Source organism: Coptis chinensis, chromosome 8, assembly GCF_015680905.1.
Source record: "Coptis chinensis isolate HL-2020 chromosome 8, ASM1568090v1, whole genome shotgun sequence".
NCBI classification, from domain to species: Eukaryota; Viridiplantae; Streptophyta; class Magnoliopsida; order Ranunculales; family Ranunculaceae; genus Coptis; species Coptis chinensis.
Window position 1 is genome coordinate 79,017,051 of NC_141463.1, and position 26,326 is coordinate 79,043,376.

The window sequence follows — 26,326 nt, forward strand, 5'->3', positions numbered from 1 at the left end:
AGAAAAGAAAGAGAGTAAGAAAGATATACACCAAGGGAAACAAAAATACTAAATTTTGGATTTTCTACCTAGCCGCTTTGTTGCATCATTCAAAATTCAAAAAGAAAAGGGGGAAAAGAGAACAAATCAATGAGAGAGAGAGGAAACTGCTTTAAGCCGCAGGAGAGCTTTCTATTTCACGTGCTGATTGAGTTGGAGTAATTTGTAGATTCTAGGGCAGTTTGCTACTTTGTTGAGTTTGCTCCAACACGTTTCCAGTTTCCCACCAATCGATTGACATCCTTCAAAAATTAACCACAAAAATGCTCGTGTACATATTTGTCCTTGCTCATGCATGCTCGTGTAAAATTGGAAAATGGAAAACTAAGAGAAAAACCCAATTCTAGTGTCACTTTGATGTTCTACAGAAGTCGGAAAGAAAAGAGTTCGGACAAATTTGTAAACAAGAACAAACCTGCTCAATTAACATAAGTTTGGATTCATAAAATGCAGATGAAAATTCAACATACTAATTGCAAAAAAAAAATAACAACCCTATCTTGTTCACATCGAACCTCGTGGTCAAATTTTAGGTTAGTGTTTTCACCATTCTATTCATTCATCTTGTCAGTAAGACACTTGTTAATACGCATATTTTCCGGAATTTCACCAACGGGCTTCAGTTTCCTCGCTTCTTCAATAAGAGCACAACCACCTAGCATCCCAGCTTCCCCAATTCCAGCATTGGTGGGTGGCAAAGCAAGTGGCAGCAACTGGCCGTACTCTGCATCTACAATCCATACAAGAAAGAGGGGGGGGGGGGAGGGGGGCACCGATGCACCAGTCTACCCCAGTTTGCCTCAATAATTTCAGGGCTAGACCTTCAATATATTTCTACTAATCAAAATTCAGTTCCATTCTAGCCCAACACCGTGGAAGAAATGAACACCTCTCTTGTACCCAGTGCAATGAAGAGCAACGCAAGTTCTCTGGTTAAACCAAATATGGACAACCAATCAAAATAGGACATGCAACTAATACCTGCTGGGCAACCATATCCTTCTCCTCCTTCCTCAAGCGCTTTCACTTCACTGATAGCCTCGATTTTGTCGCTATACAAGTCTGTCAACTTTGCTTTACATACAGGCGCCTCCTCATGAGCATTCTTACTGTTATCATCTTTAAACACCAGTCATACAGGTACCCGTTCACCGACATTCTCACTCTTATTATCCCAAGCTTCAGTTGTCTTTCCAGTTGCATGGCAGCATCATTCCGCTCCCTCTCCCCACTCTTTACTGACTCTCTGAATACTCAGATAAAGGTCTTCAGTTAAAAAAAAAACAAAAGGCTGGCGTATGTCAATGACGATAAGATGATATTATTACAAGTTTGATATCAATAATTATTACACAGTTACACTCAAGTGGCTGGTCTTTGTGAAATTTCAAAAGAGCAATCTTTAAAACCTAAACAATAATAGAAAGTCAAATTAGCCCCAAGTAAAAACATTGAGACGTCTCTGTTAGAAACAAGTACTTCTAAATCAATTAATGCTCACCCGCTTAGATAAGACCATCATAAGAAAGAGTGCCTCTTCTGAGTCCCCGTCAGAAAAACCAGTTGCAACCCCAGACAAAGGAATTATCGTCTCCTTGGTCTTCCTGCACTATCATTCCTAAAAAAATGTACTGCAACAAAAAACAGAGCATATGGAACAAAAACTGTTCAAATAGAGTGAACTCAAATACGGCCTTTCTTGGATCAATAAATCTACTCTTTAAAAAATAAAGCACCAAACAATCGCCCATAGATCGTGCCTTAATGTAAAAAGAACGAAAAATCACTAAGACACCAGCCACCCTGCCTCGCCACAAACTGTCAACTTCAATTCCAACACTGGAAATCATATTGGTTTTGATGCATGAATTCAATTCCAATGCACAGCCCAACTTTCAAGCACTAGAAAGAAAGAGATGATAAGGTAGCGATTGCACCAAACATTACCAACTGCTTCTATTGAATCAAGATCTTCAGCTTTACACTATTCTAATTAAGAATGTCACCCTGGTCGAAAGTACTAAAATTTGCAGCGTATTAGTTTGTAATAGATATTCAATTTAGCAGTAAATGTCATTATCCGTTAAATACACACTCTAAATGCTTTAAGTGTCATGACATCTTCTACACAAAAGCACTTCTTATAACGTTGTGCCAACACAACCTCAAGTCGTCTATAAAGTTAAAAAGTTTCAATCAAGTAAGAATTTTGAAGTTATCATTCAGCATTAAAAGATCACAACGCACAAATATTTGGAAAAATGTGGAACTGGATTACTGGACAGCCTGTGTTTTTATCAAAGGATTAAGTTTACAAGAAGCACAAACAAATAAGTGAAACATCAAAAACAAAGGAAAGCAACCAAATACACCTCTATGTTTAAACAAGGGGGAGTTTACTTGAGCGACCGGAGATATACACGCTGAATCGTAGTAACAAGTACTGACACTAACAAAAACTAAACAAGTGCTGCCCTAAACTGCACCGTAAGTCCTTGATTCTTCTTTTGGGTGTGGTTAACACAAACTCAATCCAACATAAGACAACTTTGCGAGATTTTGTAAAATTAACTTTGGAATAGGTTGTGGTTATATTTATATCAAAGTAAGACTGATCGAATCGACAGACTTGTGAAATCTTTTGCAGCATAGCAAGTAGGGCATACAAGTGAGACAACTAGTTGTAAAAGGAACTATCATTTAGAAAAAAAAGGTACATTGCTTTAACTTGAACAATGAATCACATTTTGATGTGATAAACATGTATTGTTTGTCTGGTGTCTCTACCACCCGTAATTCCGTCACCACAACCTTGAGGTTGTGCACATTGAACATTAAAAAACCACGTAAAATTACTCGGAACTGGATTACTGTAAAGTTGGTATTTTTTTCAGAATATGAAGATTACGGAAAGTACAAGAAAAGAAGAGATAAAAACAAAAGAAAAAAACAAAAATAAAGGAAAACAATCAAATACACCATAAAGAAAAAAGAATAAGTTTAAATAGTGACATACACGAAGAAACCCGGTACAGACAGTGGCAAACTTAAACAAGTGACATACTGAACTGCACTTTTGATCCTTGACTCTTCTTTTGTGTAGCCTACACAAAACACAGTCCAAATAACACATGAGAAATGCTCATCTCATCCTTAACGCTGCAGCAGAAGATGCCCCTGCAACCAAAACAACATTATACACTATAAGCACCGTATGACATCAAACTTTCAATTTGAGAAACAATCTGATAGGTTACATTTAAGTTGACGTGGTCGAAGAAACCGATGATGCGGTAGGTCCACTAATATTCATAGAGCCACCTCCCCAGGTGCTTGCGCCTGAGTAGTTAAACTATGGATAGAACGGGTCAGGAGGCAACGGAAGCTGAATATTCCCCAGAAGTACTTTCACCACAACACTCATCGGTGGTCTGTCATTGGGATTGAACTGAGTACACCATAACGCAACATTAGCTAGTATCTTTGCTTTTGATTTATTCTTCTCATCGATGCCAAAGTCATCCATGATTTCATCTAGTTTCCCAGTCTTGAACTTTTCCCAAACTTGTCCAGGTAACCAATTTTCTCCATCAACGATACTCCTCCTCCCCAAAACTTCAAATAACATCATGCCAAAGCTGTAAATATCACTTTTGGAAGTTACTGGCATTTGCATCCACATTTCTGGGGCAGCATACCTGCGGGTCCCTCTAACTCAACCACAGATATCTTGCTTAAATCTCTTTGAGAAACCTTAGCCATTCCAAAATCTGCAACTTTAGGAGAAAGTTTAGAGTCAAGGAGCACATTACCAGGCTTTATGTCATAGTGAATTATTTCATGAACGCAACCTTTGTGCAAGTAAGAAAGTCCTTCTGCCGTCCCGACTGCAATATCATACAATTTATCCCACGGTAGATTAAGGTGGTTCTCATATAAAACCTTATCGAAAGATCCATTTTCCAAGTACTCATAGACGAGTGCTTTCATATTGGCCTCAAAGCAATATCCGTATAGTACAACTAAGTGTCGATGCAAAGTACTACTCATTGTTCTCACTTCGGCCATGAATGTGAACTCCATGACGTCCATCGCGGTGTTTTTTAGTTTCTTGACAGCTACTTTCGCACCATTTGGTAATGTTCCTTTAAATACATCTCCATATGCACCAGAACCTATTTGATCACTGAAATTTTCAGTAATGCCCGTCAGGTCCTTATGTGAATATGGTTGTATTTTCTTTCTTCCAAGCTCACCTAATAACATCTCAATTGAGTTTGAGCTGCTACTGGCTACTTCTTTGGAAACATCCACAACTTTGACAACTTCAATCACTTTCTCCAATTTCACTTCCTTCTCCATTGCAATGACAACTGCTACAGGCGTCTCTTCATGAGCAGTCTTACTTTTACCATCCTCAATGACTGGTTGTTTCTCAATCTCTGTAATGGGTACCCCTTCACCAACATTCTCAGTTTTAGTATCCCTGAGCTTCAATTGTCTTTCCAGTTGTATGGCAGAGTAATTTTCCTCCATCTCGTCACTCTCTATTGCCTCTCTTACTAATTGCATAATGTTGTAGGCATCTGAAAGAAAATGCTTGTGTGTTAATACGATCAGATGATAATATTAAAAGTATAAACATTATGAACTCAAGGAACCCTCCAATTGCGTGAAGAAGCAATGAAAGACAGGCGCACAGAGACTTATCCCTGAGTAAGAACATTTAGAAGTTTCTTCTAGAATTAATTACTTTAAGCCATCTCAATGTCATATTAGAAATGATCTAATCTGATGATTAGAAATCTATAGAAGATGGAGATGAACAATTACTTAAAATATGTTGTTGTACTTCCAGTTCCATGGCGGAATCGTATTCCTTCCTGAATATTTGCACAAATTTCTTGAGATCTGAAAGAAAAGGCTAGTGTATGTTAATATTGATAAGATGATACTATTAAAAGTTTTAAATCGCATATTAGTACACGCATTGCCCGTACACAGAGAACCAGTTTTTTTGTGAAATTCAAAAGCTAAATCCATTAAGCCATCTCATCTCATATTTGAACCTCGATCATGAAAATAAACACATTTAATGAAGTGAAAGAATAAAAATATAAAGAAAATAGAGATAAAAACAATACTCACCCTCCTTACTGTCGAATTTGACAAAAAAGTTCATCTCCTCTCCGTAAATAGTAAAATCTTGGTCTCCAATTACCTCCAGTATCGTTCCGAAAGAAACTGTAACAAAACAGAATAGAGTAGAGTCAAATAAGAAGAAATAGTAGTGAAACTAACATACGCGCAGATCTTAACCAGATGGTGAGCCCCTGCTCTTTTCTCACCGCCACTCGAAGTTTGCCAGATTCTTTGTGCTTCAAGAGCTTTACGTTACACAATTTTTTTCTTTTTAATTTACGACAAAACAATCCGTCGCCAAAATATATATACGAGAGAAACAGAGAATAAAAAGAAGTAGTTTGAGACGTGAGAATTAAACAAGATGAATTGAAGTTAACTTACTCATCGAAAAGCACATCTTCCTCCTCTTCACCATATATAGAGTGTTCACTTTGGCTGTCCATTATTCACAAATTCACAACTTCAAGTCTTTGTAAGAGAGATTGAGAGAAATGATAGAGTTGAGGCTTTATTCAACTTTAAACTAAAGCTTCGTTCACAATCATTCATAAAGTATTCAAATAAACTTTTAGTGTTTTACGACCCGGCCGGTTCAAATGTTGGTTTTTTTTGTTAGACTGAAGTACTGAACTGGCTCAACACAGAACCGGTTTAATCACCGGTTTTTCTTAAACTATTTTAAAAATCGCGGCCGTCTACAGTCCCGCAATATTTTAAAAATAAGTATGCAAACTGAGCTACACATCAATTGTTTAGTCTTCAAACTGGTCCTTCAAGATCGATAGGTAGCATGGTTTCAATAGATTCTGATTGTGTGGAATAAAAACAGTAGGGGGGGCTAATTGAAATGGGGGGTTTCTAAATTATTAATAAAGGAGGAGCTGGTTATAATTTCAGTGAGAGAGGTACTTCTCAATTAGATAAATAGAGAGATTAAAATTTGCCTGTTCGATGGTGAGAGTTAGTTCTGGAAAACCCGGCTATCATATAGTGTAGAGATATATTATTTTATGTAACTCTTCAACTATTTTTTTTTTATAAAATTGCCTTTGCTCTACTTATTAAATTACAAAAATTCAAATAATTTTTTTTTTACTTGAAAAACTAAACACAGTCTAGGAATTCCCACTGCACCCTCTAAGACTTCTCTTTTGAAACGAAACTGGTATGTGTACACAGGTTTTGCTCCTTGCTTAGGAATCCAAAAAAAAATGTTACAGAAGTACGGATATTGTGAGCAAATCATGCAAAAAGACTAATTCCCGGTGCTGCATCATCAAAATTCATATTTAATTTCTAGCTGTAATCAAATTCAATTGACCAAACAAACAATCAATACCTGGTTCAAAAAGACTATCAATGAATTTGTTGTTTGATTAAATTAGTGAATGAATAAAAACTTAAAATTAAGTAACCTTGATGATTCGTCTTGGTAGATTGGTTTAATATAAAAATAACATATAGCCTCAAACATATAGTTATTATTTGTGAATTTCCACAAGAAGATACATGAAAAATATTTGAAGTGAGGCTACATATGATATTGGAGGAAACTAAAAAAAAAATGGTTTAAATAAAATCTCCTTTCTTTTACCATCAATCTTTCCAAAAAGTTGTGTATGATTACCATTTTTTTTCTTAATCTCCTTCCTTTTTTGTATTTTTATTTCTTCCCCAACAATAAGAAACAAAAAAAAATGTAGTATTTTCAACTAAAAATCCCTAAATAGCCTATCAATTTTTGATTTTTTATGCCCGAAATGCAACACCTTGAGATTAACTAATGTAAAACACGCAGACTGTAATTCAAAGCTTGCGTCAACAATATAGTCCCTTAAAAGTTATTGTAAAAGAAGATGATGAAGAGACTAACCTAAGGTTCGAATAAGCCAGAGGAAGAATCAACAGATTCACAGAAGATATGATCTGTGGTTTGGTAGAAATTATTGTATTATTTTATATCATATATACCACAAAAAAAAAATCAACAACATCTAGACAGACAGCTAATTTGTTTATGTTTCACAAGTGCAAACTAAATGCTTATTAGTAGAACATGCTACAATAATTTGATTTAAGTTATTGTCAGCACAACCTCATATTATTATGAAATGTAACCAAATTAACTGATCAACTGTTTTGGTTTCTTAAAATGAAAAAAGAAACGGACTCACTAAAATATCGAGAAGTCAAAAGGGAAAGTATAGATTGGAATTTTGAGAAATTTCGACCCTTATAGTATCTTTTTCGTGGCAAAATTTGTAAAAATTCAAAAATATTCATTGAAATTTTGGCATTTCGGGCGAAAAACAGCCAGGCAGTCAAAGTAGAAGTAAGGTGGTAGGGTTTATCAAATTTTAAGTCATGGCTTCTTCTCTATCAAGAAACAGATTGATCCAATACATCCGTCGTAACTTTTCTACATACACTCACCAACATAATCTCATAAAACCAAACCCATCCTCACCGTCCATTCATCTTATCCAATCCACATCATCTCCATCAGTATGTTTCTTCAAATTTTCACAAGTAATCAAAACATTTAATGCAGTTTTGTTTCTGGGCTTTGACTAATATGCATTTTACTTTGCAGGTTCTTTGTAGAAATGTCGTAAACCAGAATTCGATATTGACTTGTTCTTATAGATTGTTAGCTACTAGTCCAAGTGGTACTGAAAAGGTAGAGCAGAATAAGCCGGTGGAAGGTGGTTCTGAAGGAGGTGAGAAAGAAGGGGAATCTTCTAATCAGAGTAGTTCCAATGCCAATACGGGGAAATCTCTTCGAGGGGCAGTAAGTTTTCATTTGATTCATTCATTTTTTTTAATTAATAATATGAGTAAATTGTTAAGTGTGAGTCTGTTGGCCATTGCTTTTGCAGCCTGTAACATGGTTGAGTTTTCTCTTTTTGATTGCAACGGGAGCTGGATTGGTCTATTATTATGACAAGGAGAAGAAACGACACATTGAAGGTAGAATACTATGGTGAGTAGGATTATAATTGTGTATAGGAGTATGAGAACTAACTCAAGTCTTATCGTTATTTTACCAGTTTTGGTCTTTGTTGGAATGTATGGGTTTACAAAGTTTGCATGGGATATTAGAACATTATATGACTGTACGTGATGTACTTATTGGGGTTCAATACTGCAGAGATAAATAATGCATCAACCACAGTAAAGCAGGGACCATCTGTCGGAAAGGCGGCTATTGGTGGCCCGTTCAGCCTTGTTAACCATGAGGGAAAACATGTTACTGACAAGGATTTCCGTGGAAAATGGACTGTGATATATTTCGGCTTTACCCATTGTCCTGATATCTGTCCAGATGAGCTACAAAAGTTGGTTGATGCAGTCAACAAAATAAGTAAGTTGCCCATATTCCATTGTTGTTGAACTCAAATAATTTTACTCGCTATGTCAGCCATTCAGTTCTTGTTGCTAAAAATGTGCTTGAGTTTTATGTTTATTTTAAAAGATTACTAGAGGACTGACTGCGAGTTATTCATTCAAATGAATCTCTTTTTACTGATATGATTTTCGGGACAGTTTGTCAGTTTCAAGCTTTGTTGTTTTCTCATTTGTTGCAGAGGAAAAGGCAGGGATTGAAATTGTACATGTATTCATATCTGTGGATCCTGAGAGAGATACTGTTGAGCAGGTCCATGATTATGTCAAAGGTGCCTTTCAAACATGGAATTCTTGTTCTGAATTAGTTTCAATTGCGGCGTCAATTTGTTTTGATAGGACTGTGTTTCATGTTCTGGTTGCAGAGTTTCACCCAAATTTAGTTGGGTTAACTGGCTCAGTGGATGAGGTTAGGAAAGTTGCTCGTGCTTATCGAGTTTACTATATGAAGACAGAAGAAGAAGGATCGGATTATCTTGTTGATCACTCTATTATCATGTACGCAATTTCTCTTTAACGTTTTAGCTTAATATTCCTGAGCAAGTGCAATTTCTCTTTAACGTTTTAGCTTAATATTCCTGAGCAAGTGCTTATGTTTTTCACGTGCTTACTTTCGTATGATATATCCCAGAGGGCATGCCTCGTACATCGGCTCTTTCCAATCATTCCAGAAAGGATTGTGCCTGTCTATTAATATTTTCTCTATGATCGACAATAGAACATCCTCTTGGTATTTGAATATTAATTCCTTAAGAGGCTAAGACAATCTGAAATGTTTAAAAGGCTAAGACAATCTGAAATGTTTAAAAGGCTATAGCAGAGTCGAATCTGCTAGGTCGATGGAACCATGCTTGGTAAATAAATCGTAAAATTTGATGACACTGAGGAAAACCTTGGGAATTTAATGGAGTTGTATACAAGACATTACAGCGGTACTAGTAAGTTGCATATAACTTTTGGTTAGTGCTTGAAGTGGTTAGTGACTTATACAGATTGAAAAATATATTTGGAGAGGATATTTGAGGTGAAAATTTTGTGAGATGAGTGCTTCATGAAGTCAATCTTTGACCATAATTTCTTCACTATTAACAATATGGCACGCTAGAATAAAAGAAATTATGAAGATATACTATCATTTATGACTTTGTTACACTTTCAATTCTCTAAATTTTGTAAGGAAAATTGACTGGTTATGACTTCAACTTGGGTTGCTTTTTACACGTTGAAGGGGGTAATAGACCTACTTAATAAGTTAATAGTACTAGAACAATTTTGAGATAGGATGAAAAAAAGTGGATGAGCCCTTGTGTATATCTAGCACTTATATAGAGCAGCTGAGTCTATTCTTGTGGAGAGTTTTCAATGTAAAAGCCTATTAAGAGAAAGTAACATCACTTCTCAGAGTTAGGTGAAATTCTGACAGTTCCTATCTTGTGGAATGTGCCTTTTCTGCCAAAGGTTCTTATTGACTTGATCCTTCTGACTAAAGCATGCTTGGATAATTGGCTGTCTAACTTTAGCTTAGGTGGTATCTTGGAATCTTGGTATCTTTTCAGAAACTTCAATGATTGGGAATCAGATTTTATGCAGTGCTTTTTGTTGTATCCTGCTTTATAGCGAATCCTTTGAACTTAGTTTATTTGAACTTAGATCGTTTGGAATCACATTATTGACTGGCTGTTGTGTTGTGGTCTACGGGTTTAGAAAATGGTGCTCTCTGAAAATGGTTCGAGAAATCAGTGTACTCGCTGCCCTTATTCAGTTTGCTTCATACGCTTTTTAGTTGTCATTCGAACTTATGACAAAGTCAGTATTATGTTCTTTTGAGAGAGTATCTCCAAAAGGGGTGTGTGGTAAAGAATTGGAGTATGTGGTATAGAGTACATTAAGTTCATGTTTCAATCTAGTATATATATGAACTGTTACTTTTTCAAACCCATATGTATTTTTTTTTTATAAAGAACCCATATGTACTGTTCTTTTATAGACCTCTCTCTCTCTCTCTCTCTGTATTAAGTGAAATTCTGAGGGAAGATATACGTTGCTCCATATTATAGTTCTTTATATTTCTGTCTGTACTCTTTCCAGTAGCTTTATTGTTATTGTTAGTCATAGCACAAGTTGATCATGCCAACCGACATTCTATAGTTTACTATGGTTTTAACTATTTCTGCTGATGAACAATCTTTTCCACTAAAAATTTCTGAAAAATGTTTGCAGGTACTTGATGGACCCAAACATGGAGTATGTAAAATTTTTCGGGAAGAATCATGATGTGGATTCACTCACTGAAGGCATAATACAAGAGATAAAACAGTATAAGAAGTAGAATTACAATCATTCAGCTTCGCTCATCTTTCAATTTTGTTTGCAACTTTATTATGGCCTTTCAGAGGATAAATCCAGTTCAGTGATCATCCTCACGGTAATTCGGTTGGACTTATGAAGGGAACGGATGCTATAGATAAAGGAATGAAGTCTATATGGTTGAGCTCAATGAAGAATTTACGGATTGGATGAAATGTAACATACCATTGGAGTAACTTGAGTATAAGCATCAGTCTTTATTACAAAGCAAATTGTGTGGTTATTTTGTTGCATGTTTTTTTACGCAAGGAAACTAAAACAAAGCCTCAATATTGGCATGTCGCGGTTGAGTTGGTGACAATCTCAATATCAAGTGTATGTTTCCTGACGTTATGCCTGGGCAAGTAGGTTTGCCAGCGGGTTTGTTTACACTTGTCAAATGAAAGGATCGTATGTTTTAATTCTTGGCGTTCACACTGATACATAATGCAACTGCTTCAAGTTGCATGTATTTGGTAAAGTTACGTGTATTTGACTATTTGTTATTCCAATTGTAGACGAGCTGTTGGTTGAGCTACTTGGGTAGTTAGGTATCAGGGTATGGAAATTGTGAGCACGTCATACCAAAGAAAAGACTTTCAATTTGTTATGAAGAGTTGGTTTATGGGGTGATCTCGTAGTTCCTACGGGGTGGAGACGATGGGGTCGGCCCATGGATTTTCCTTCCCAGCATTTTGCTCAAAGGGTTGACGGGAGATAATGCATCAAGCTGTTCGCAAGGGCCAACATGATCCTCTTCCCCAGGTATCCCAGATGAGGAACCCTAGGAGAGCCACCGACTCCAACTACCGTCCATGTACAATCCATACTAGATCTGACCAACTGCCCATCCTACCTCCTCTACGTTCTTGACAGCCCATCTTTATCTCAGTAGAGTCTTTCAGTGGCATGTTTCGGTCCTCTTTCCCATTATTTGAAAAAAGTGAGCCACCGGTTCAAGTACAAGATACTATCATTACCGCCGGGACAATTAGACATCCAACCCATAATCGCAACAACCCAATTGCAAGAGCAGAGCTCTACCAACTGACCTATATCCCCCTAACATGTAGCTCAAACATTTAGTGATATTTCATCTGTGAATTTCTTCCTGAAAATATTTGAAGTTAGCTATATGAAGATATTGGAGGAAACTAAATAAATGTTTGAGTTAGAATGATGGTATACAGTAACTTACACGTTAAAAACTTTGAAGGTTCGCACATTTATTTGAAACTGTGTTTAAGTAGGATTTAACTTATGGTGGGTTGTGATTCAAAAAGCAGAAGATATTTTCTTAAGGAAGTCACGCCAAAAGTTGGAGCGGCAAGTTTAGAAGAAGTGGGAAGGGTACTAGGATCCCAAGCTAGCCTTGAAGATATGGAATATCGATATTCCTTTGCCCCATACCATACTTCGGTTTACGGCACTTTATCAAACTATAATGTACAACTTGGTATTATCATCAAAAGGTTCATTACAATCTTTATTAAACAACAATCTTTATTAAACAACAGAAGTTATATATATTGTGGTAGTCGCCATACATCATATTATGTTCTGCTAATACAACTGTCTGGCTTTTAGAAGCCTTGCAATCTTCTCGACTCCAGTACACGGGCAGACACCAGCAAACTTAAACCTTGTGCAACAAAAGGTTAGCCAAAACCTCGTCAACTGTGTAATGAGAATGTTTCCAAGTTAGATATTGACTGGGATGTCCAAGCCAGCCCTGACTATGTCCGCGGATACCGCCTAAAGCGTTCTTAGCTATCTTCATGACATTATCAACTAAACGTAGAGGTATTCCACTGAGACACACAGTAGCTAGAGAAATCAAGCTCTCCAACTGCTCAAGTTGGATGTTCAATAATCCATAAATGGACTTTCTAGAGCTGAAACTCGCTCCGTCCAAACTATGAAGTCACTATAACATGTCATTTAAAAAAACAAAAAAAGGGACATTCGAATGCTCCTACAGCTAATTGAATGTGATTCTAAAAAGAATATGTCTGAACACAGCATGCGTTGGTCACTTTAGAGACTTGTGCCACATTGGATTGATTTCAGCATGTGAAGAAATAATGCCTTAAGAAAGGGGCAAGAAGCCCCAAGCTTGTAATGTCATCTGAGATGCAGAGTTCATATATGACCAAAATAAAATGAAAAATACGTAACAATCAGCCCTCCTCAATTGTTGCTTAATCTCAGCTTCAATTGCAGAATCTTCTACCAAATCAATTCGAAGGTTGCCAAATTACGAGTTCATTACTTGGTAAGGAAAAAAATAAAAAACAAAAATCCATTGAGAATTTTTTTACACATTTGTAAGTTATGTAAGAATTCCCAAGAATGTTGAATTTAACACCATAAAAAGGTGATAAAGCTAAAATACTAATACGCCTAATTTGCCGTTAGTACAGTATGTATCTCTGATTCTCTTCTACTGGATGTCAAAACCGGAGCTTTCTACATCGTTTCCTGCATTCCTTCTTCTGGAGCTGAGCAATATGTTCATCTTATTCATAAAAATGCATATTGGTACCCGACCTTTCATACTCCATTATTAGCTTCTCCTAGCTTGTAGCAGCTGCTTCAAAGTTTAGGTACCTGCCTTTCAACAGCTTTGCTTGTATTGGTAGATGAACACTTCTTCACCTTCTTCAATGCCTAGAAAGAAGATTGTAGCCAAGAGTGAGAACATATACACTCAACGAAATCCAATCCTTCTAATGAGATATATATAATATACATCACATATCAAGTCAGTCCCGGTAAGGTCCTGCTTGGAATTCCACAAAACAGACCCAAAATTATACTTTGGGGAGTATGGTTATGCTTTGGTAGATATGCCACGACAATAACAGAATTCTGCAGTGGCTATTCTTGCCCTGAGAAATTAAAAGATAGAACACTATTCTGACCAAAATGTTAGCATTTTAATGTGTTAAATAAGCGCAGCCTAAGTGTATACATATTTGGGAAATATCTGTGTGCAGTTCAAACCGATTGTCATAAGTGATTTATTAGGTCAAATACATTTCACTAGGAAGCACCGCAGTAAGATTAGAGTGCCTAGAAGTGCTGAGCAACTCCAATAAACAAAAACCTTTATAGGGGAAATTTTAAGAAGCTCACCAGTAAAACAAATAAATGATTGTGCTAAATAGAGAGGTTGCTGCAGTTTTCACTTCATGCATCAACAAAATCAGGGATTTGAGCATTGCCCAGATAAACCTGTTGCATCTCTTCTCTCCAAATCTGCAATAACACGACTGCATTAGTTGGTTCCTTGTAAGCACTTTACATTCATTGAGAAGATCAAAAAGCAGACAGAATGAAGGTCAAGAAACTCAGTAGTGATGAGAAGAATATAATCAATTGATAACAGCAAGAAAAGTGTAGGTACAAAAGCACGTATGGAACAATATATTCAGTGGAAAGACCAATTGAACACCTACCGTGTCACGGAATTCCACTCGAATATGAGGCACGTTTGTCTTGTGAATATCATTGCCATCTGGACCTTTATTATAGTATGATTTTCCAATCCAATGCGACTGACAAGGAAAATTGAATGGTTTAGTTCAGATTAAGTAAGACAAGCAAGCAACATTATTTGAAGAGAATGCCTTGCAGAATTAAACCACCTAAGCTTAGAGAAACAATGTGTATTTACAACTAAAAGAATTGGTTTCAAAGGTATCTTGGCATCCAGCATATGCCATATATGTGCTGCACATATACTGGTCCTGGTTCATCTTAGGACACTGAGTACCTTCCAACCTAATTTGAGCTCATGCAAAATCTTATATCCATACTTTATAGAAACGATAAGATTTAGAGTTGAGGCTCAGGTGGTTCAGAAAATTCTGAAGACAGTACTAATCGTGAAATTTTTAAGTCATTGACATCATCGAAGTCCTCAGAGTCGGTGAAATTTATTCCCTATAAAACCAAAGTAGTTGGTCCAATTCCCATCTAAGTAAAATTGGATGATGGAAGTTTCTCCCCCTCAATATGCACAGACATAAATCACAGAGATGAATAAATAATAGGAATCTTTAAACCATAAAACTAAAATTTTGTACCTTCAGAGCATGTGAAAATCCTGATTGATAGACTGAATTGCGAGCAATCTCACACAGATCACATGAGCTTAACTTCCATACCTGGAACCAAATAAAATAGTTTCTTCATAGCTGAATGACGAGAATTCTTTAAGCTTGTAAAGTACAGAAAAACTTACTGAAGCTGCTATACTGTACTCTTCCACCAAAGGTTCCTTTGTCAAATGAATTTGTAATGGATCATCCGTAGATAGAGAAACATTGAGGCCCCGAAGAAAAAAGATTGGAAAAGGATTTCGATGATAATCCAGAAATAAGGAATTGTTACTCAGAGGAGACATAGCCAAGCCAATCTGATAGCGAAAGAACATAAGTACACAGAGATATCAAGTTCTGTTACACTGGGACTGAATTCGCTTACCTGTGCAAGGTAATACAAGTATTGAAGGACAGGAGACTTTCTCAAATTGATTCCATGTGCAATATTATGGGATGTGAGAAAGGTCGCTGCCAGGTGGTCTATGTCACCAGCCTGAAATGAAATACCACCTGAGAGACCGACATCTAATAGAACAGATTTTATATCGTAACAAACAAAGACAGGATCTTTCATAATACCTCGCCTGAATGTGGACGCAATTTGATGGTTGTCATGCCCTTTGACTCACGAAGCTGTCAGAAGACAAAAAATCACTATTTTCAGTTAATTCTCAATGTTGGCCAAAAATCAAAAGATTTAGAAATTTACTAAGAGTAATAGTTAATTTCAAGGACTAATGACACGGATACTCTCAGGCATCCCAATTTTAGACTTAAGAGGGTCTTAGAACTCAGATCTCTCAGGACCAACTTTAATGCATCTTGACTTAGCTCAGCCTTGTCAGGGGTGCATGACTTGAAGTTCAATTCAGCTTTCAACCAACCAACTCCATCAATATAAATCCGCTTGACCAACTGCTAGTTGAACATAATTTGAACTGAGTTTGGTCTTTAATTGGTCTTTCTTATTGAATTGATCACCTTGGCACAATTCCAAGAACCCTTACACAATTAATAAAATTCAGGGTTGGATATAGTGACAAGTGATCCTTTGCTGGGTTACAAAATTGAAGCATTGTCTCAACGAGCCTGGTATGGGTTGTTTTGTTTTGGAAGAGAAGAGGGCATACAAAAAGGTGGAATAACTGGTTACTTTTAGGCCAAAAAAACACAAAAATTGATTGTATAACCAAATTCATGTAAACGCCCATCTTTTGACCAATCCAAATAAAGTGAGCAGCCCAGAAAAGTCTAACCACTTTGGCCTATGTGCAAAGTCAGTGCCCATTAACTAGTGCAGCATTACTCATGCAAAAGTTCATTGAGATACAAAATGAGTTGACCCTTATAGTTCTGCATTTCAGATGAAAATATGCATTTTCTTGTTGCTGGCATTTGCTTTGAGGACTCTCTCAGCAAGGGTCTGGCGGGGCATTAAAAAGACTGCCTTTAGATTCCTCTTGTTTAGACAGTATCTCAGTATCGTTTAAGCACAGGGAAAGAGGGAAAGATGTGTTCTTCTGTTCCTGCAGTATCTTAGGATTTAGGAAGCTCCCTTAACCTCTTAAAGTTTAACTCTTTTGTGTCTAATTATTCCGTTTTGAAAAATTATCTATCATGAAAAAACGTGTGGGCAAATTGTTTCAACCATTTTAAACTGATCTAAGAGCTTTTGAGGTTTCCTTTCTTGAACTCGCGAAACTACAAATTCGTACAATAATATGTATAATGAGTACAGTACAAGATGAGCAAAAAAGACGACCTCTCCCTATCTTTCATTTATGATTTAGTAGCAAAATACCAATTGTACAGGCATCCCCTCAAACAACCAGTCGCATGCGAAGTAGCTTCTCTTTCTTAGAATTGCTTAAAAAGAACAATTAAAAAAATTACCTTATTTAGTGTGTACAGATTTGCATAACAGTAGTATACATAGTACGAAAATGCAGGATTGAAGATATTGGTCCACTGAGCTGGTGTAGGCATGTGTTTTGTTGGGCGCCTCTCTGGCTTAGTTTCATCATCCACCAAATCCAACCCAACAACCTAGAACAGCATGAAGATGACAAAATTTAACAAATATATCTACATTCTACAACACCTTTGCCTAACAATCTTTATCAAATATAAATTAGGAATTGAACCCAAGACCTTTGGCTCAACCTCACAAGGCTTGGCTAGTAGGCCACTGAACATCTTTGGATCCAAACAACAGGGATAAGAAGGTTGGCAGGTGGGTGAGGGGAGGAAAAAAAAAGGGGGAGAGGGAGGGGGGGGTGTTCTCTTTTTAGAGATCAAATATTTTGCCCTCAATCATTTATTTTCTTCAATTTCCTAAGCCCATGAACTTTTGTGTTTGCCATGCCGCTTTTATCCTTGGGCAATTTGGCTTTTGCTTTTATGCACTACCTACAGGAATCAGTGTCCTATCTATTTGCATAGCAAATAAACTCAGGTACACAAACAATTCAAAATGGGTGTCATACCATGTCAAACACTAACTATTGGAATGTCCATATAATATCTTGTTGGGCTTGTAACTCGCCATATTAAAAAAAAAAATCTAACAAATAACAATATAGACATAATGCAAAAGGCAAATTGTAACAGTTACCACTGCTCCACATTCACACTAGCTTACGAACAATCAACAAATTGGCTTAAATGACAAAAAAGTGAAAAACAAAAGGCAAACCTGCTTTAAGAAGATATGCAACTGAGGGTGCGAATTGGGATCAACTGTAACCTCAAAAAGCGGAAGAAAGATATTATCCAAAATGTTCTGGAAAGATGTAACGATTCCCATTTCTTTGTAAACGTTGTAAAGCCGTGGAAGCTGGAAAACAAGGGGAACTTCTAGATTAAGATTTGAATCATCTTTAATTACTCAAAATGTTATGATATATCAATAAAAAACAACAGCATAAAAGTTAAAGAAAACTACTGAACAAGTTACCCAATAAATGAATAGAGAAGATAAGAACCTCGAGAGTAAACTGAATATTTTTAAATTATCAAAACTGAAATACTGAACCATCAAAATCAGAATTTTCACTCACGAAAAATAGCCAGTCTGTCTTTGAAATGAAACTGAATCCCAGGCACCACTGACAAATATGGAGCAACAAGTTCTTTTTCATTCTATCCCATGAAAGAATATCTTGCAATACTAATGACACCCAATCCTAATATTCTACGAATCTATCCAAAGCACACAGAAGAGTGTCATTTGTTCTTAACGTAATCCAATCCCTTCGCGGGGAAGGAGGGGAGTACGGAAACATTAAATTCAGAAACATTGAATTTGAAGAACCTCACCTCGTTTACCTAGATGTTTTTCTTAGTAAATTAGATTTAACGACAACTGATTTTGATGAGGAAATAAAGTAAATGTCATGCGAAAAATGTTTACGCCAAAACTCGTATGATACATAATACTTCAAATTTTCATTACATGACACACATAATTTGGAGATATAAGTATGATACAGTATTTACTATTTAGTGTTTTCAGTCAACAATGAAATGTTGATGCCGATAAGGACCTACCTGAATTAACCAAACAACATTCTCACTGTACAAATCATTGTTAATGATCCAACTAGCAAGTTGGTCCCACTCACTTTGCTTTCTACCATAGATTGATATCCGATACTCTGCCATCTGCCCAACAACACAGCACAGTGATAATAAATAAGACAATATTAAGCATCAGTCCTTCCAAAGTCCTATAACACATATATAGTTGAAAACCAAATAAAACCCTTCGTTTAACACGCTGTTCTTCTAACTTTAACTGGTTTGAACCAGTTTACTAGAAAAATAATGCTACGGAACAAAACCCTTCAATATTTCAGTATTTTCCCTTTCTTTAAATAAAACTACTTATGGATTCTTTCCTGTGTACGAGTAATATCTTGCTTTTACAGCGAGTTGACCACCCAATCATCACCATTCAGATTTGCCCTCATGCTTCAATAAAAAATCCAAAAAGCAAAACGAAAAAAAGAATCATTGAAACATTGTGTGGGGGACCTGTAAGCTTTCGAAACTCATGAAGCCACGCATTCTTAATCAGCTTGGTAAAATTTTGGAACTGTCACATTCTTGAAAATTATTATTTCTAATAGATTTAACCTACAGCTCATAATATTACAGACTAATGGCAGATATTTATTGCATAAGATTCACATTGAAATTGAGACCACGAGAATACAATATTGACCTAAGGAACCTAGAGAGTACCTGGTATTTACTTGCAGAAAGATCTTGAAAAACTTGCTTGGTTAGCTCGCCAAGGAAACGACCTGTCATGATGAAACATGAATGTTACAGAATAGCTCCACATTCTCATGTTCAACTTATGAGCACTGGAAAACCAAGGGAAGGCTTACCCTGGATAAGATTATCTTGCTTGAGAAAAATTTCCCTAAGCCTACTTTGCCCACAAGGATTGTATTTAAGATTGAACTTATCAAACCGGTGAAATGTACTCTTATCTGCGTGAACATCTAGCAGATCCACATTAAGGTCATACCTGTTCCAGTTGAAAATATGAAGAATTATTTTTTCCAAACATAACTTTTGAAGCGGAAAAGTTCTTGTAAGATGTAAAAAACAAGACTGTAAGAGATCAAAATGAAACCAATCGTACCCAGTCAAATCCAGACTCTCAAAAACTTCTTTCAGAGTGAGATATGTCCCATCTCGGAATATTACAACCTGAAGAAAATGATTTGTAAGCATCGGGAATAAATTAAGACCACAAGGAAAATATTCTTGTCAGCAAACCAGTATGGAGTTGTATTACACGAGCTGCAGATGTGCCAGTTGACAATAATATAGTAAAGTACTAATGTCATCTTTACTTGTCCTTCTGTAAGCTGATAAAAATAAGTTTCAGGTGGTATCAGAAACGAAATCCAAACCATACCTCATCGGGTTCTTTTCTCAGCTTTGACTTTATAAACCTCAAAAGATGCTTCTGATTCATGCATGCAGAGTGATGAACGTGAGTATCAACTTTCCTAACATTATAGAAGTCGCGATGTGGTGCACTCTTCTGAGCAAGAAACTCTCTGTCCGCATTAAGCATCAAATGAAGATTGAATTTCTGGATGGAGATAGAAATGGTCATTGAAAATAACAAGATAACCACAATGGAACAAGCTATGGCACCATCAATAGTAAGTGACTTACTTGTTCAAGAAGGACCAGGCGATGATGACAGAGAGTTCGGATATTTCCTGCTGCAATCACTCTAAGAATACGATGCAGATCAGTGAAAAAGGTTGTTGCATCAGCCACAGGGAAAAGTTTTTCTGTCGCTGAAAGAAAAGAGGTAAAAGAACAGCATAAAAAATTCTGAAGATGATAAGAAAGGATGTAAGAAAATCCTGAATCACAATAAACTGTGGAGTTGACATCTTACAATCTTTGTTTGCATAAACTTGAACAACTCCATCTTCCATCCGAAAATAATGCTGTGAATGAAAAGGAAAAGGATAATATTTAAGTGGAAATAAATAAAGGGCAGTTAAATTTGAAAAGAAATTAAATAATTGACACATCCCCACAGCAATTACCAAGTCATGCTTTCAGTCTTTACTTACTGAGCAGAAGAGGGAAGTATTGAAGAAATGGAAATACAAAATCACCAGCTGTAGTAGCATTCAAGTTTCAAAAGTATAAACTCACGTCAGTTTTTGCCTCAGAGGAGTATGAAAATGGATTTGGATCAGGCTTTGGTGTGCTCGGATCAGTTATGACTTCTTTGTCCCAAGGAGCAACCTCTTCCCTGAACACATAATTTTCTCGCAATCGAAGACAATCTTGTAGGACCAAATAAACCTCCACTTCATCGGGAGATGGTACCTCTGTCAATGATGAAGAAACAAAGGAACAGTTAAAAATGACGCAATACATAAATATGTCAGAAGCTTATGAAGTAACACTTAAAAATCCTTACAAGTATATAGATTAAAATATACAGAGGACGCATAAGGTCCTGGTCATTTAACGCCTTCCAGTTGTTTGGTCACACCAAGTACAGTCGTGTATAACATCTTGACAAACACTGATACTGAAAAAGTCTACTTCACTGATACTGAAAGAATCTCGCAGTAATAAGAAAATACTTATTGACATGTTCAGCCTTCTGTTTACCAATATCTTAGTTTATGATATGAAATACAGATCCACCTAATAGAAGCTTCGATTAAATTGCTTTCACACATTTGGCGCAATGTAACTGAAAGAATGTAGTACATACACAAAATTAGGCGTGACCTACATGGCTACATGTGGGAGGGATAATTATGACCAGCGTCCAGAATTTCCTCATTTTATAATATAAATTTTCACTTTATTATGTTCACACAGCAAAGCCTAATGTATTTGACTAGTTTTTTTTTTTTTTTTTTTTTGCTCAGTGATATTCCATTAATAAAAGAAAAGTAGGCTGAGAAGGCCTACATTACAAGAGAACAACCGAAAAATAAATATTTACAAGCGATGAAACAAACCATAAGAAGAAAAAACAAAAAAACCCTGACATGCACCGTCACCCCATGTCAAAGAGGATGCTTCTTTGAGGATTTTGTTGCTAGATGTATTTGACTAGTGTTACCTGGAACCACAAAAGAAGACTGCGAAGGTTGCCAATGAAGAAGTGAATTAAAGATTCACTGATTATTCAAGAATAATGTTGGCAAACTGTAGTTCCCTGGAAGGGACTGAGTTCGAATCTTTGCTTTATCAATTAATTTTAAAGCTTGGGAAAAATAACAATAAAAAAAATCGAAGCCAAGTGAGATGTATATCTCACCTAATCCACCTCACCAATAGTGTAGTCAAACCAATTAGTGTAGGTAGTCAAACAGACAAATTTTACTCCTCTCATTTCAAATGAAGGAAGACGCTAATGATACTTCACATATAATTTGCAGGCAAGTTAAAGTGAGAAGTAGATCTCACCTAATCCACCTCACTAATAGTTACTAATTTCTAAGATAATATGAATTGACTTCAGTGTAGAGACATCTTTTAGCATACAATATTTGTCAGATATAAGAAGTGCATACTAAAGAAAGGTACTTGCAATGCCAGTGAGAAAATCCATTTTCCAGGCAAAGGCTCACACAAGACGGGCTAAATAAATGACCAAGGATTCTGAGTCCCCATAAAACACACTTATCGTCCTTTACGTAATAAAAATGTTGAATGGCATTACAGTTGATATATGCAATCCTAGCAGATAACTGAAAGACACCTGAGAGTGAGATGAATATCTGTAGAGCTATGCAATTTATAAGATACTATGGGGGTATGCATCAAAGTTAATTTGTGAAAAAGGTGTGAAGTTATCCATTGATTCAGGGTGAAGGGGGTCCCAAAAGATGAGGGAAAGGCCCAAAACGGCATGGGCTAAGTTATCACTGATATGTACTGAAAGGAATGACTTTTCAGTTTTCATAGTTTGTGAATTGAATATTTAAGCAATATCACTAGAGACACAGCTTAGATGAATCACATGAATTGATAGCTGCTAGACAATGATGGACTCCTTCCATTCTCAATTCAATTTTTTTTTTTAAAAAAATGATAAAGTGCAAGGATGCTATAGGAAACACAAAATCTACCATTAGCTGATCTGATTAGTGGGTCTAACGATCTATTAGTCCACTAATTAAAAACTAGAAAAAAGGAGCACCTAAGCTGGCGTGAGGAAATCAGCTGGTTTCTTAACCAGCAAGTTTCATTAGCAATGAAGCTTTCTTTGCCAGTAAGTTTTCCCCAAACAAATGAAGCTTTTGGACAGTCAAAGATTTCAACCAAGAGTTAAAATCTGAATTGAACACAGATTTGAAAACTTCAAGGTTAAGAAATCTGTTTTTAAGCCTATATAAGGACCGCTTGTCCTTCATTAGAGGGGATGGAAAACAAATACTCTTGTAATCTTGAATGTAAGAGAGAGTTCTCCAAGAACTTAGCAATACCAAGGTTCTATTAGAACCAAATTGGTAAACATTGTAAGAGTTCTCTTTGCTGTTTTATCAATTAAATTAAGTTCATTTGTTATTCTTCAATTTCAAGCATTAGTTCTTTATTCTAGTCTACCTAAGATTAGATCATTACCATTTGGAGAAATTCTGAGGCGTACAAATGTTTCTTGCTCTGGCTCTTTTCGCAGAATATCAGCTGCTACAGGGTCAGGCTGAACACCATGCAGGTCACCAGATACACTATGAGATCGTATCATGCTAGCTGCAGGAAGAGGATTTTGTTCCACATTGCCATTATTTTGATCTGGCAAGGGCTGAAATAAACTTTTACACTCTGGTCCCTGATTCCAAGTACGATTTTTCAGTGTTTTTTTATAGCGGTCATGGTGCATGAGGGTAAACAGGAATTAATATATATACATATATAGCAAAAAAGAAATAAAAAAAATAAAAAACAGTTTCATGATGTACTGATGAGAAAAAAATCTTACACCATTCCCATTAGCATGCAAATAGCCATTGTCTACTTTAGAACTGTCTGTCAAATTATCCTCTTCATCTGATCCTTCTACGCTCTCAAACGCACTAGCACTAGCAACAGGAGACTTGGGAGAAGGTGGCCTGATGATGTGTCCAGACCTCTTCGTAGAACTTGCCCTACCAAGAGATTGTCCTGGAACAATAAACAATATCATGAACAAGCAATCTCAAAACAAAACCATAAATCTGACGAATGAGCAAGGATTCTTCAATAAATATAAATATATGAACAAGCTTTGCATAAACAAGGTACAAGTTATGTTGGCATCTTGCCAGCAAACCATGTGAAACCAAATTTTGGAACAAAATAACTCGCTAGTGGAGCTGAACAGCGGTTATACAGCACTGATGCAAGTTGACTATTTGTCGTATTTCAAATTTGGATTAATTTAGGCGTACAAAATCAATCTGACAGATTGAATTGCAAAAGATCCTAGAATCTCACTCCTTTTCAACAAAATAGTTCCGTCATGAACTCTCATGCACAATGGAGTTCAAATAAAAATCATCAAAATCCCTGACCCCGTGTAAGATATATGGATGTGGGAAAAAGAGAATGCTAATTATTCTGGAATGTAAAATAATTATTCTGGAATGTAAAATAATTATTCTGGAATGCAGAATGAATGTGCAAAAAATTATTGCATTACTAAAAGAAAAAAGTGAAGAACTCAAGAAACCAGGCATGAATCCTTAGTGTATACGAAGATTAGAACAGTTCCTACAAATCTTTTGAGTTGACTTGAGAATTGTTATGAAAAAAAAAAATGGAAACACATATCCCCAATATAAAAATCAAAAGCATTTCAGTTTCGAGTGTTCCTAATATTTTTGCATGCTCTACATTGAGGACTCCCACACTTGGCTGTACAAACGCCTATTACCTCAATACTTATTTTACTTGACGAGTCACAAATAATAAACAATTTTCTTATAAAGCCAACTCATTTGCTTTCCTCAGGCTTTTCACTTCTTACTTTCTTCAACTAAATGAAGTTCCCAACACATCAAAATGAAGATGATAGAAAGGAAGAAACATTGGGAAACTTATCCCAACACGAGAAGCCATTCCACATCAATCAGTGGGCAGTGACATCTGTTTTTAACTACAGGAAGCCAAGGCAGACCTATTGTAAAGAGCAAAAAGAGAGTTCTATTTATTATGTGAGCTCGCACAACTGGTAAAATGAAAATCGGTAAGTTAATACCAGAAACCTACTACGCTTCATTCCACCCCACTTACAAACATGCCAAACTTAACCTCTTTAAAAATCAATTAGAAAGAAACTACTCGAATGAATCAAGGCTGGAATTCTTCTTTCCATAAGCATTAAGAAACATTGAGCTCCTCCAATGAACAATAATACTTTGAACATACAAAAAAAAACCAAGGCCTTTAACAATCAATTCCTCTTCTAGTTTATGCTAATTAATTAATCATTTAAACTAATCAAATTCTTGCTCAACCCATAATTACCCAAAATGCTTAATCCCATAAATCAAATAAACAAAAACTAACCAATCCAATTCACCACAAACCACTCATTTAAATAAAAGTAGCATTCCATAAACTTATAAATTGCTACAAAACATCAACAGACACAAATTATTCTCAATTATTTTGATAAAGCTACAATTTACTTTCAATCCATACCTTCAGGAAGTGTATGCAATCTAGGCAAACCCGCCGGTATTGAAAAACTCCTCTCATCAATCACATTCCTTTTCTCCTCCACACAATCATTATTCCCCATAACAGTAACATCAGGTAAAGAAGCTGAACCACCGCTCCTTCTATACCCTCCACCTCCTTTACTCCTCCTACTAGTATTATTATTATTATTCCTTCTACTCTTTCTTTCTCCCACTCCTTCTTCTTCTAAAAGTTGTTCTCTTTCTCTGTTTTCAACAGTTTTAGCAAACTCTAAAAGCTGAGTCAGTGTTTTTCTATGCATATAGTATGCTGATACTGCTACAAATGATGCTCCTACTAATGCTGCCATTGCTAAATGTAGTGGGTATGTTTCCATTGCCTAGAAACTTGTTTTCTGTTTAGGGGAGAAAGTGGGAGTGGGTTGGCCTTTATATACTAGTAGTAAATACTTACGTAGCACTGCAGCACAGCATATATTCTCTCTCTCGCTCATGGTTTTGTGGTCCAGGAGTAGGGTTTAAGGGAGAGTTTATGTTTTTTATTATTATTATTATTAGGTTTTGTTTATTTATGGACAACCACGTTGCAGTTTTTTGTCAAAATCATTATCCACTACTAGGGTATGATGTCATGGACTCATAATTAGATACCAATTTTGCATCATCGTCTTGGGAATTATTGGATTGAATTAGGTCAATTAGCTAGTAGAAGAAGAATATAAGAACCTTGACTAATATATTCCTTGGCGAAAATTGTGGCACAAGATATATATACTGATGGTTCCTTGAGATCATATATCCTCCATACAGACCAGATCTTATACATTCTTGTAGCAAAACATGGGTGTTACTTTCTTTATTATTATGTATATTAAAGAAATCGTGTGTGATAAACTGATAATCGTTTTTTTTTTTCTTTGCATAGCCCACGTTTATTATTTAGTACTTAACTACTTTTATAGAACCAAAAAGTCATAAAGATGAAGTTGATTTCTTATAAATGCGTTTTCTTTTCATGACCTCTTATACGAAGTTACCTTCAAATTTCTCGTGTATACAACACTTTAATGCTTAAATAAATTTGTA

At 36.1% G+C, this 26,326-nt stretch overlaps 3 protein-coding genes across 7 annotated transcripts; 1 reads left to right on the forward strand and 2 right to left on the reverse strand.

Moving 5' to 3' along the window:
• Positions 1–435: 435 nt before the first annotated feature.
• Positions 436–5,705, reverse strand: LOC147483299 (rust resistance kinase Lr10-like). Of its 4 annotated transcripts, none has more exons than XM_086580823.1 (8): positions 5,566–5,705; positions 5,188–5,283; positions 4,873–4,950; positions 3,297–4,625; positions 3,056–3,216; positions 1,541–1,670; positions 1,392–1,448; positions 436–1,285 (listed from the first exon to the last, which is right to left on the reverse strand). In XM_086580823.1, the coding sequence occupies exons 1-4, from the start codon at positions 5,597–5,599 to the stop codon at positions 3,700–3,702; spliced, it is 1,134 nt and encodes a 377-aa protein (XP_086436949.1). In that variant the 5' UTR covers positions 5,600–5,705; the 3' UTR covers positions 436–1,285; positions 1,392–1,448; positions 1,541–1,670; positions 3,056–3,216; positions 3,297–3,699. The 4 variants fall into 4 exon arrangements, with proteins under 4 accessions (XP_086436949.1, XP_086436950.1, XP_086436951.1 ...); XM_086580824.1 differs by having other exon boundaries at positions 1,368–1,448; XM_086580825.1 differs by lacking the exon at positions 1,392–1,448.
• A 1,803-nt stretch (positions 5,706–7,508) lies between these two features.
• On the forward strand, positions 7,509–11,434 carry LOC147483300 (cytochrome c oxidase assembly factor HCC1-like). The gene is made up of 7 exons (XM_086580722.1): positions 7,509–7,689; positions 7,778–7,975; positions 8,064–8,154; positions 8,336–8,548; positions 8,772–8,861; positions 8,955–9,087; positions 10,810–11,434. The coding sequence occupies exons 1-7, from the start codon at positions 7,549–7,551 to the stop codon at positions 10,916–10,918; spliced, it is 975 nt and encodes a 324-aa protein (XP_086436848.1). The 5' UTR covers positions 7,509–7,548; the 3' UTR covers positions 10,919–11,434.
• Positions 11,435–13,129: 1,695 nt separating this feature from the next.
• On the reverse strand, positions 13,130–25,726 carry FAC1 (AMP deaminase, putative / myoadenylate deaminase). Of its 2 annotated transcripts, XM_086576321.1 has the most exons (20): positions 25,242–25,726; positions 23,539–23,720; positions 23,181–23,388; positions 20,742–20,920; positions 20,476–20,527; positions 20,244–20,371; positions 19,978–20,157; positions 19,699–19,766; positions 19,439–19,581; positions 19,290–19,351; positions 18,594–18,707; positions 17,740–17,880; positions 16,938–17,090; positions 15,624–15,677; positions 15,427–15,537; positions 15,185–15,358; positions 15,027–15,107; positions 14,397–14,495; positions 14,074–14,196; positions 13,130–13,605 (listed from the first exon to the last, which is right to left on the reverse strand). In XM_086576321.1, the coding sequence occupies exons 1-19, from the start codon at positions 25,615–25,617 to the stop codon at positions 14,128–14,130; spliced, it is 2,574 nt and encodes an 857-aa protein (XP_086432447.1). In that variant the 5' UTR covers positions 25,618–25,726; the 3' UTR covers positions 13,130–13,605; positions 14,074–14,127. The 2 variants fall into 2 exon arrangements, with proteins under 2 accessions (XP_086432447.1, XP_086432446.1); XM_086576320.1 differs by having other exon boundaries at positions 19,439–19,766; positions 25,242–25,694.
• Between the last annotated feature and the right edge of the window lie 600 nt (positions 25,727–26,326).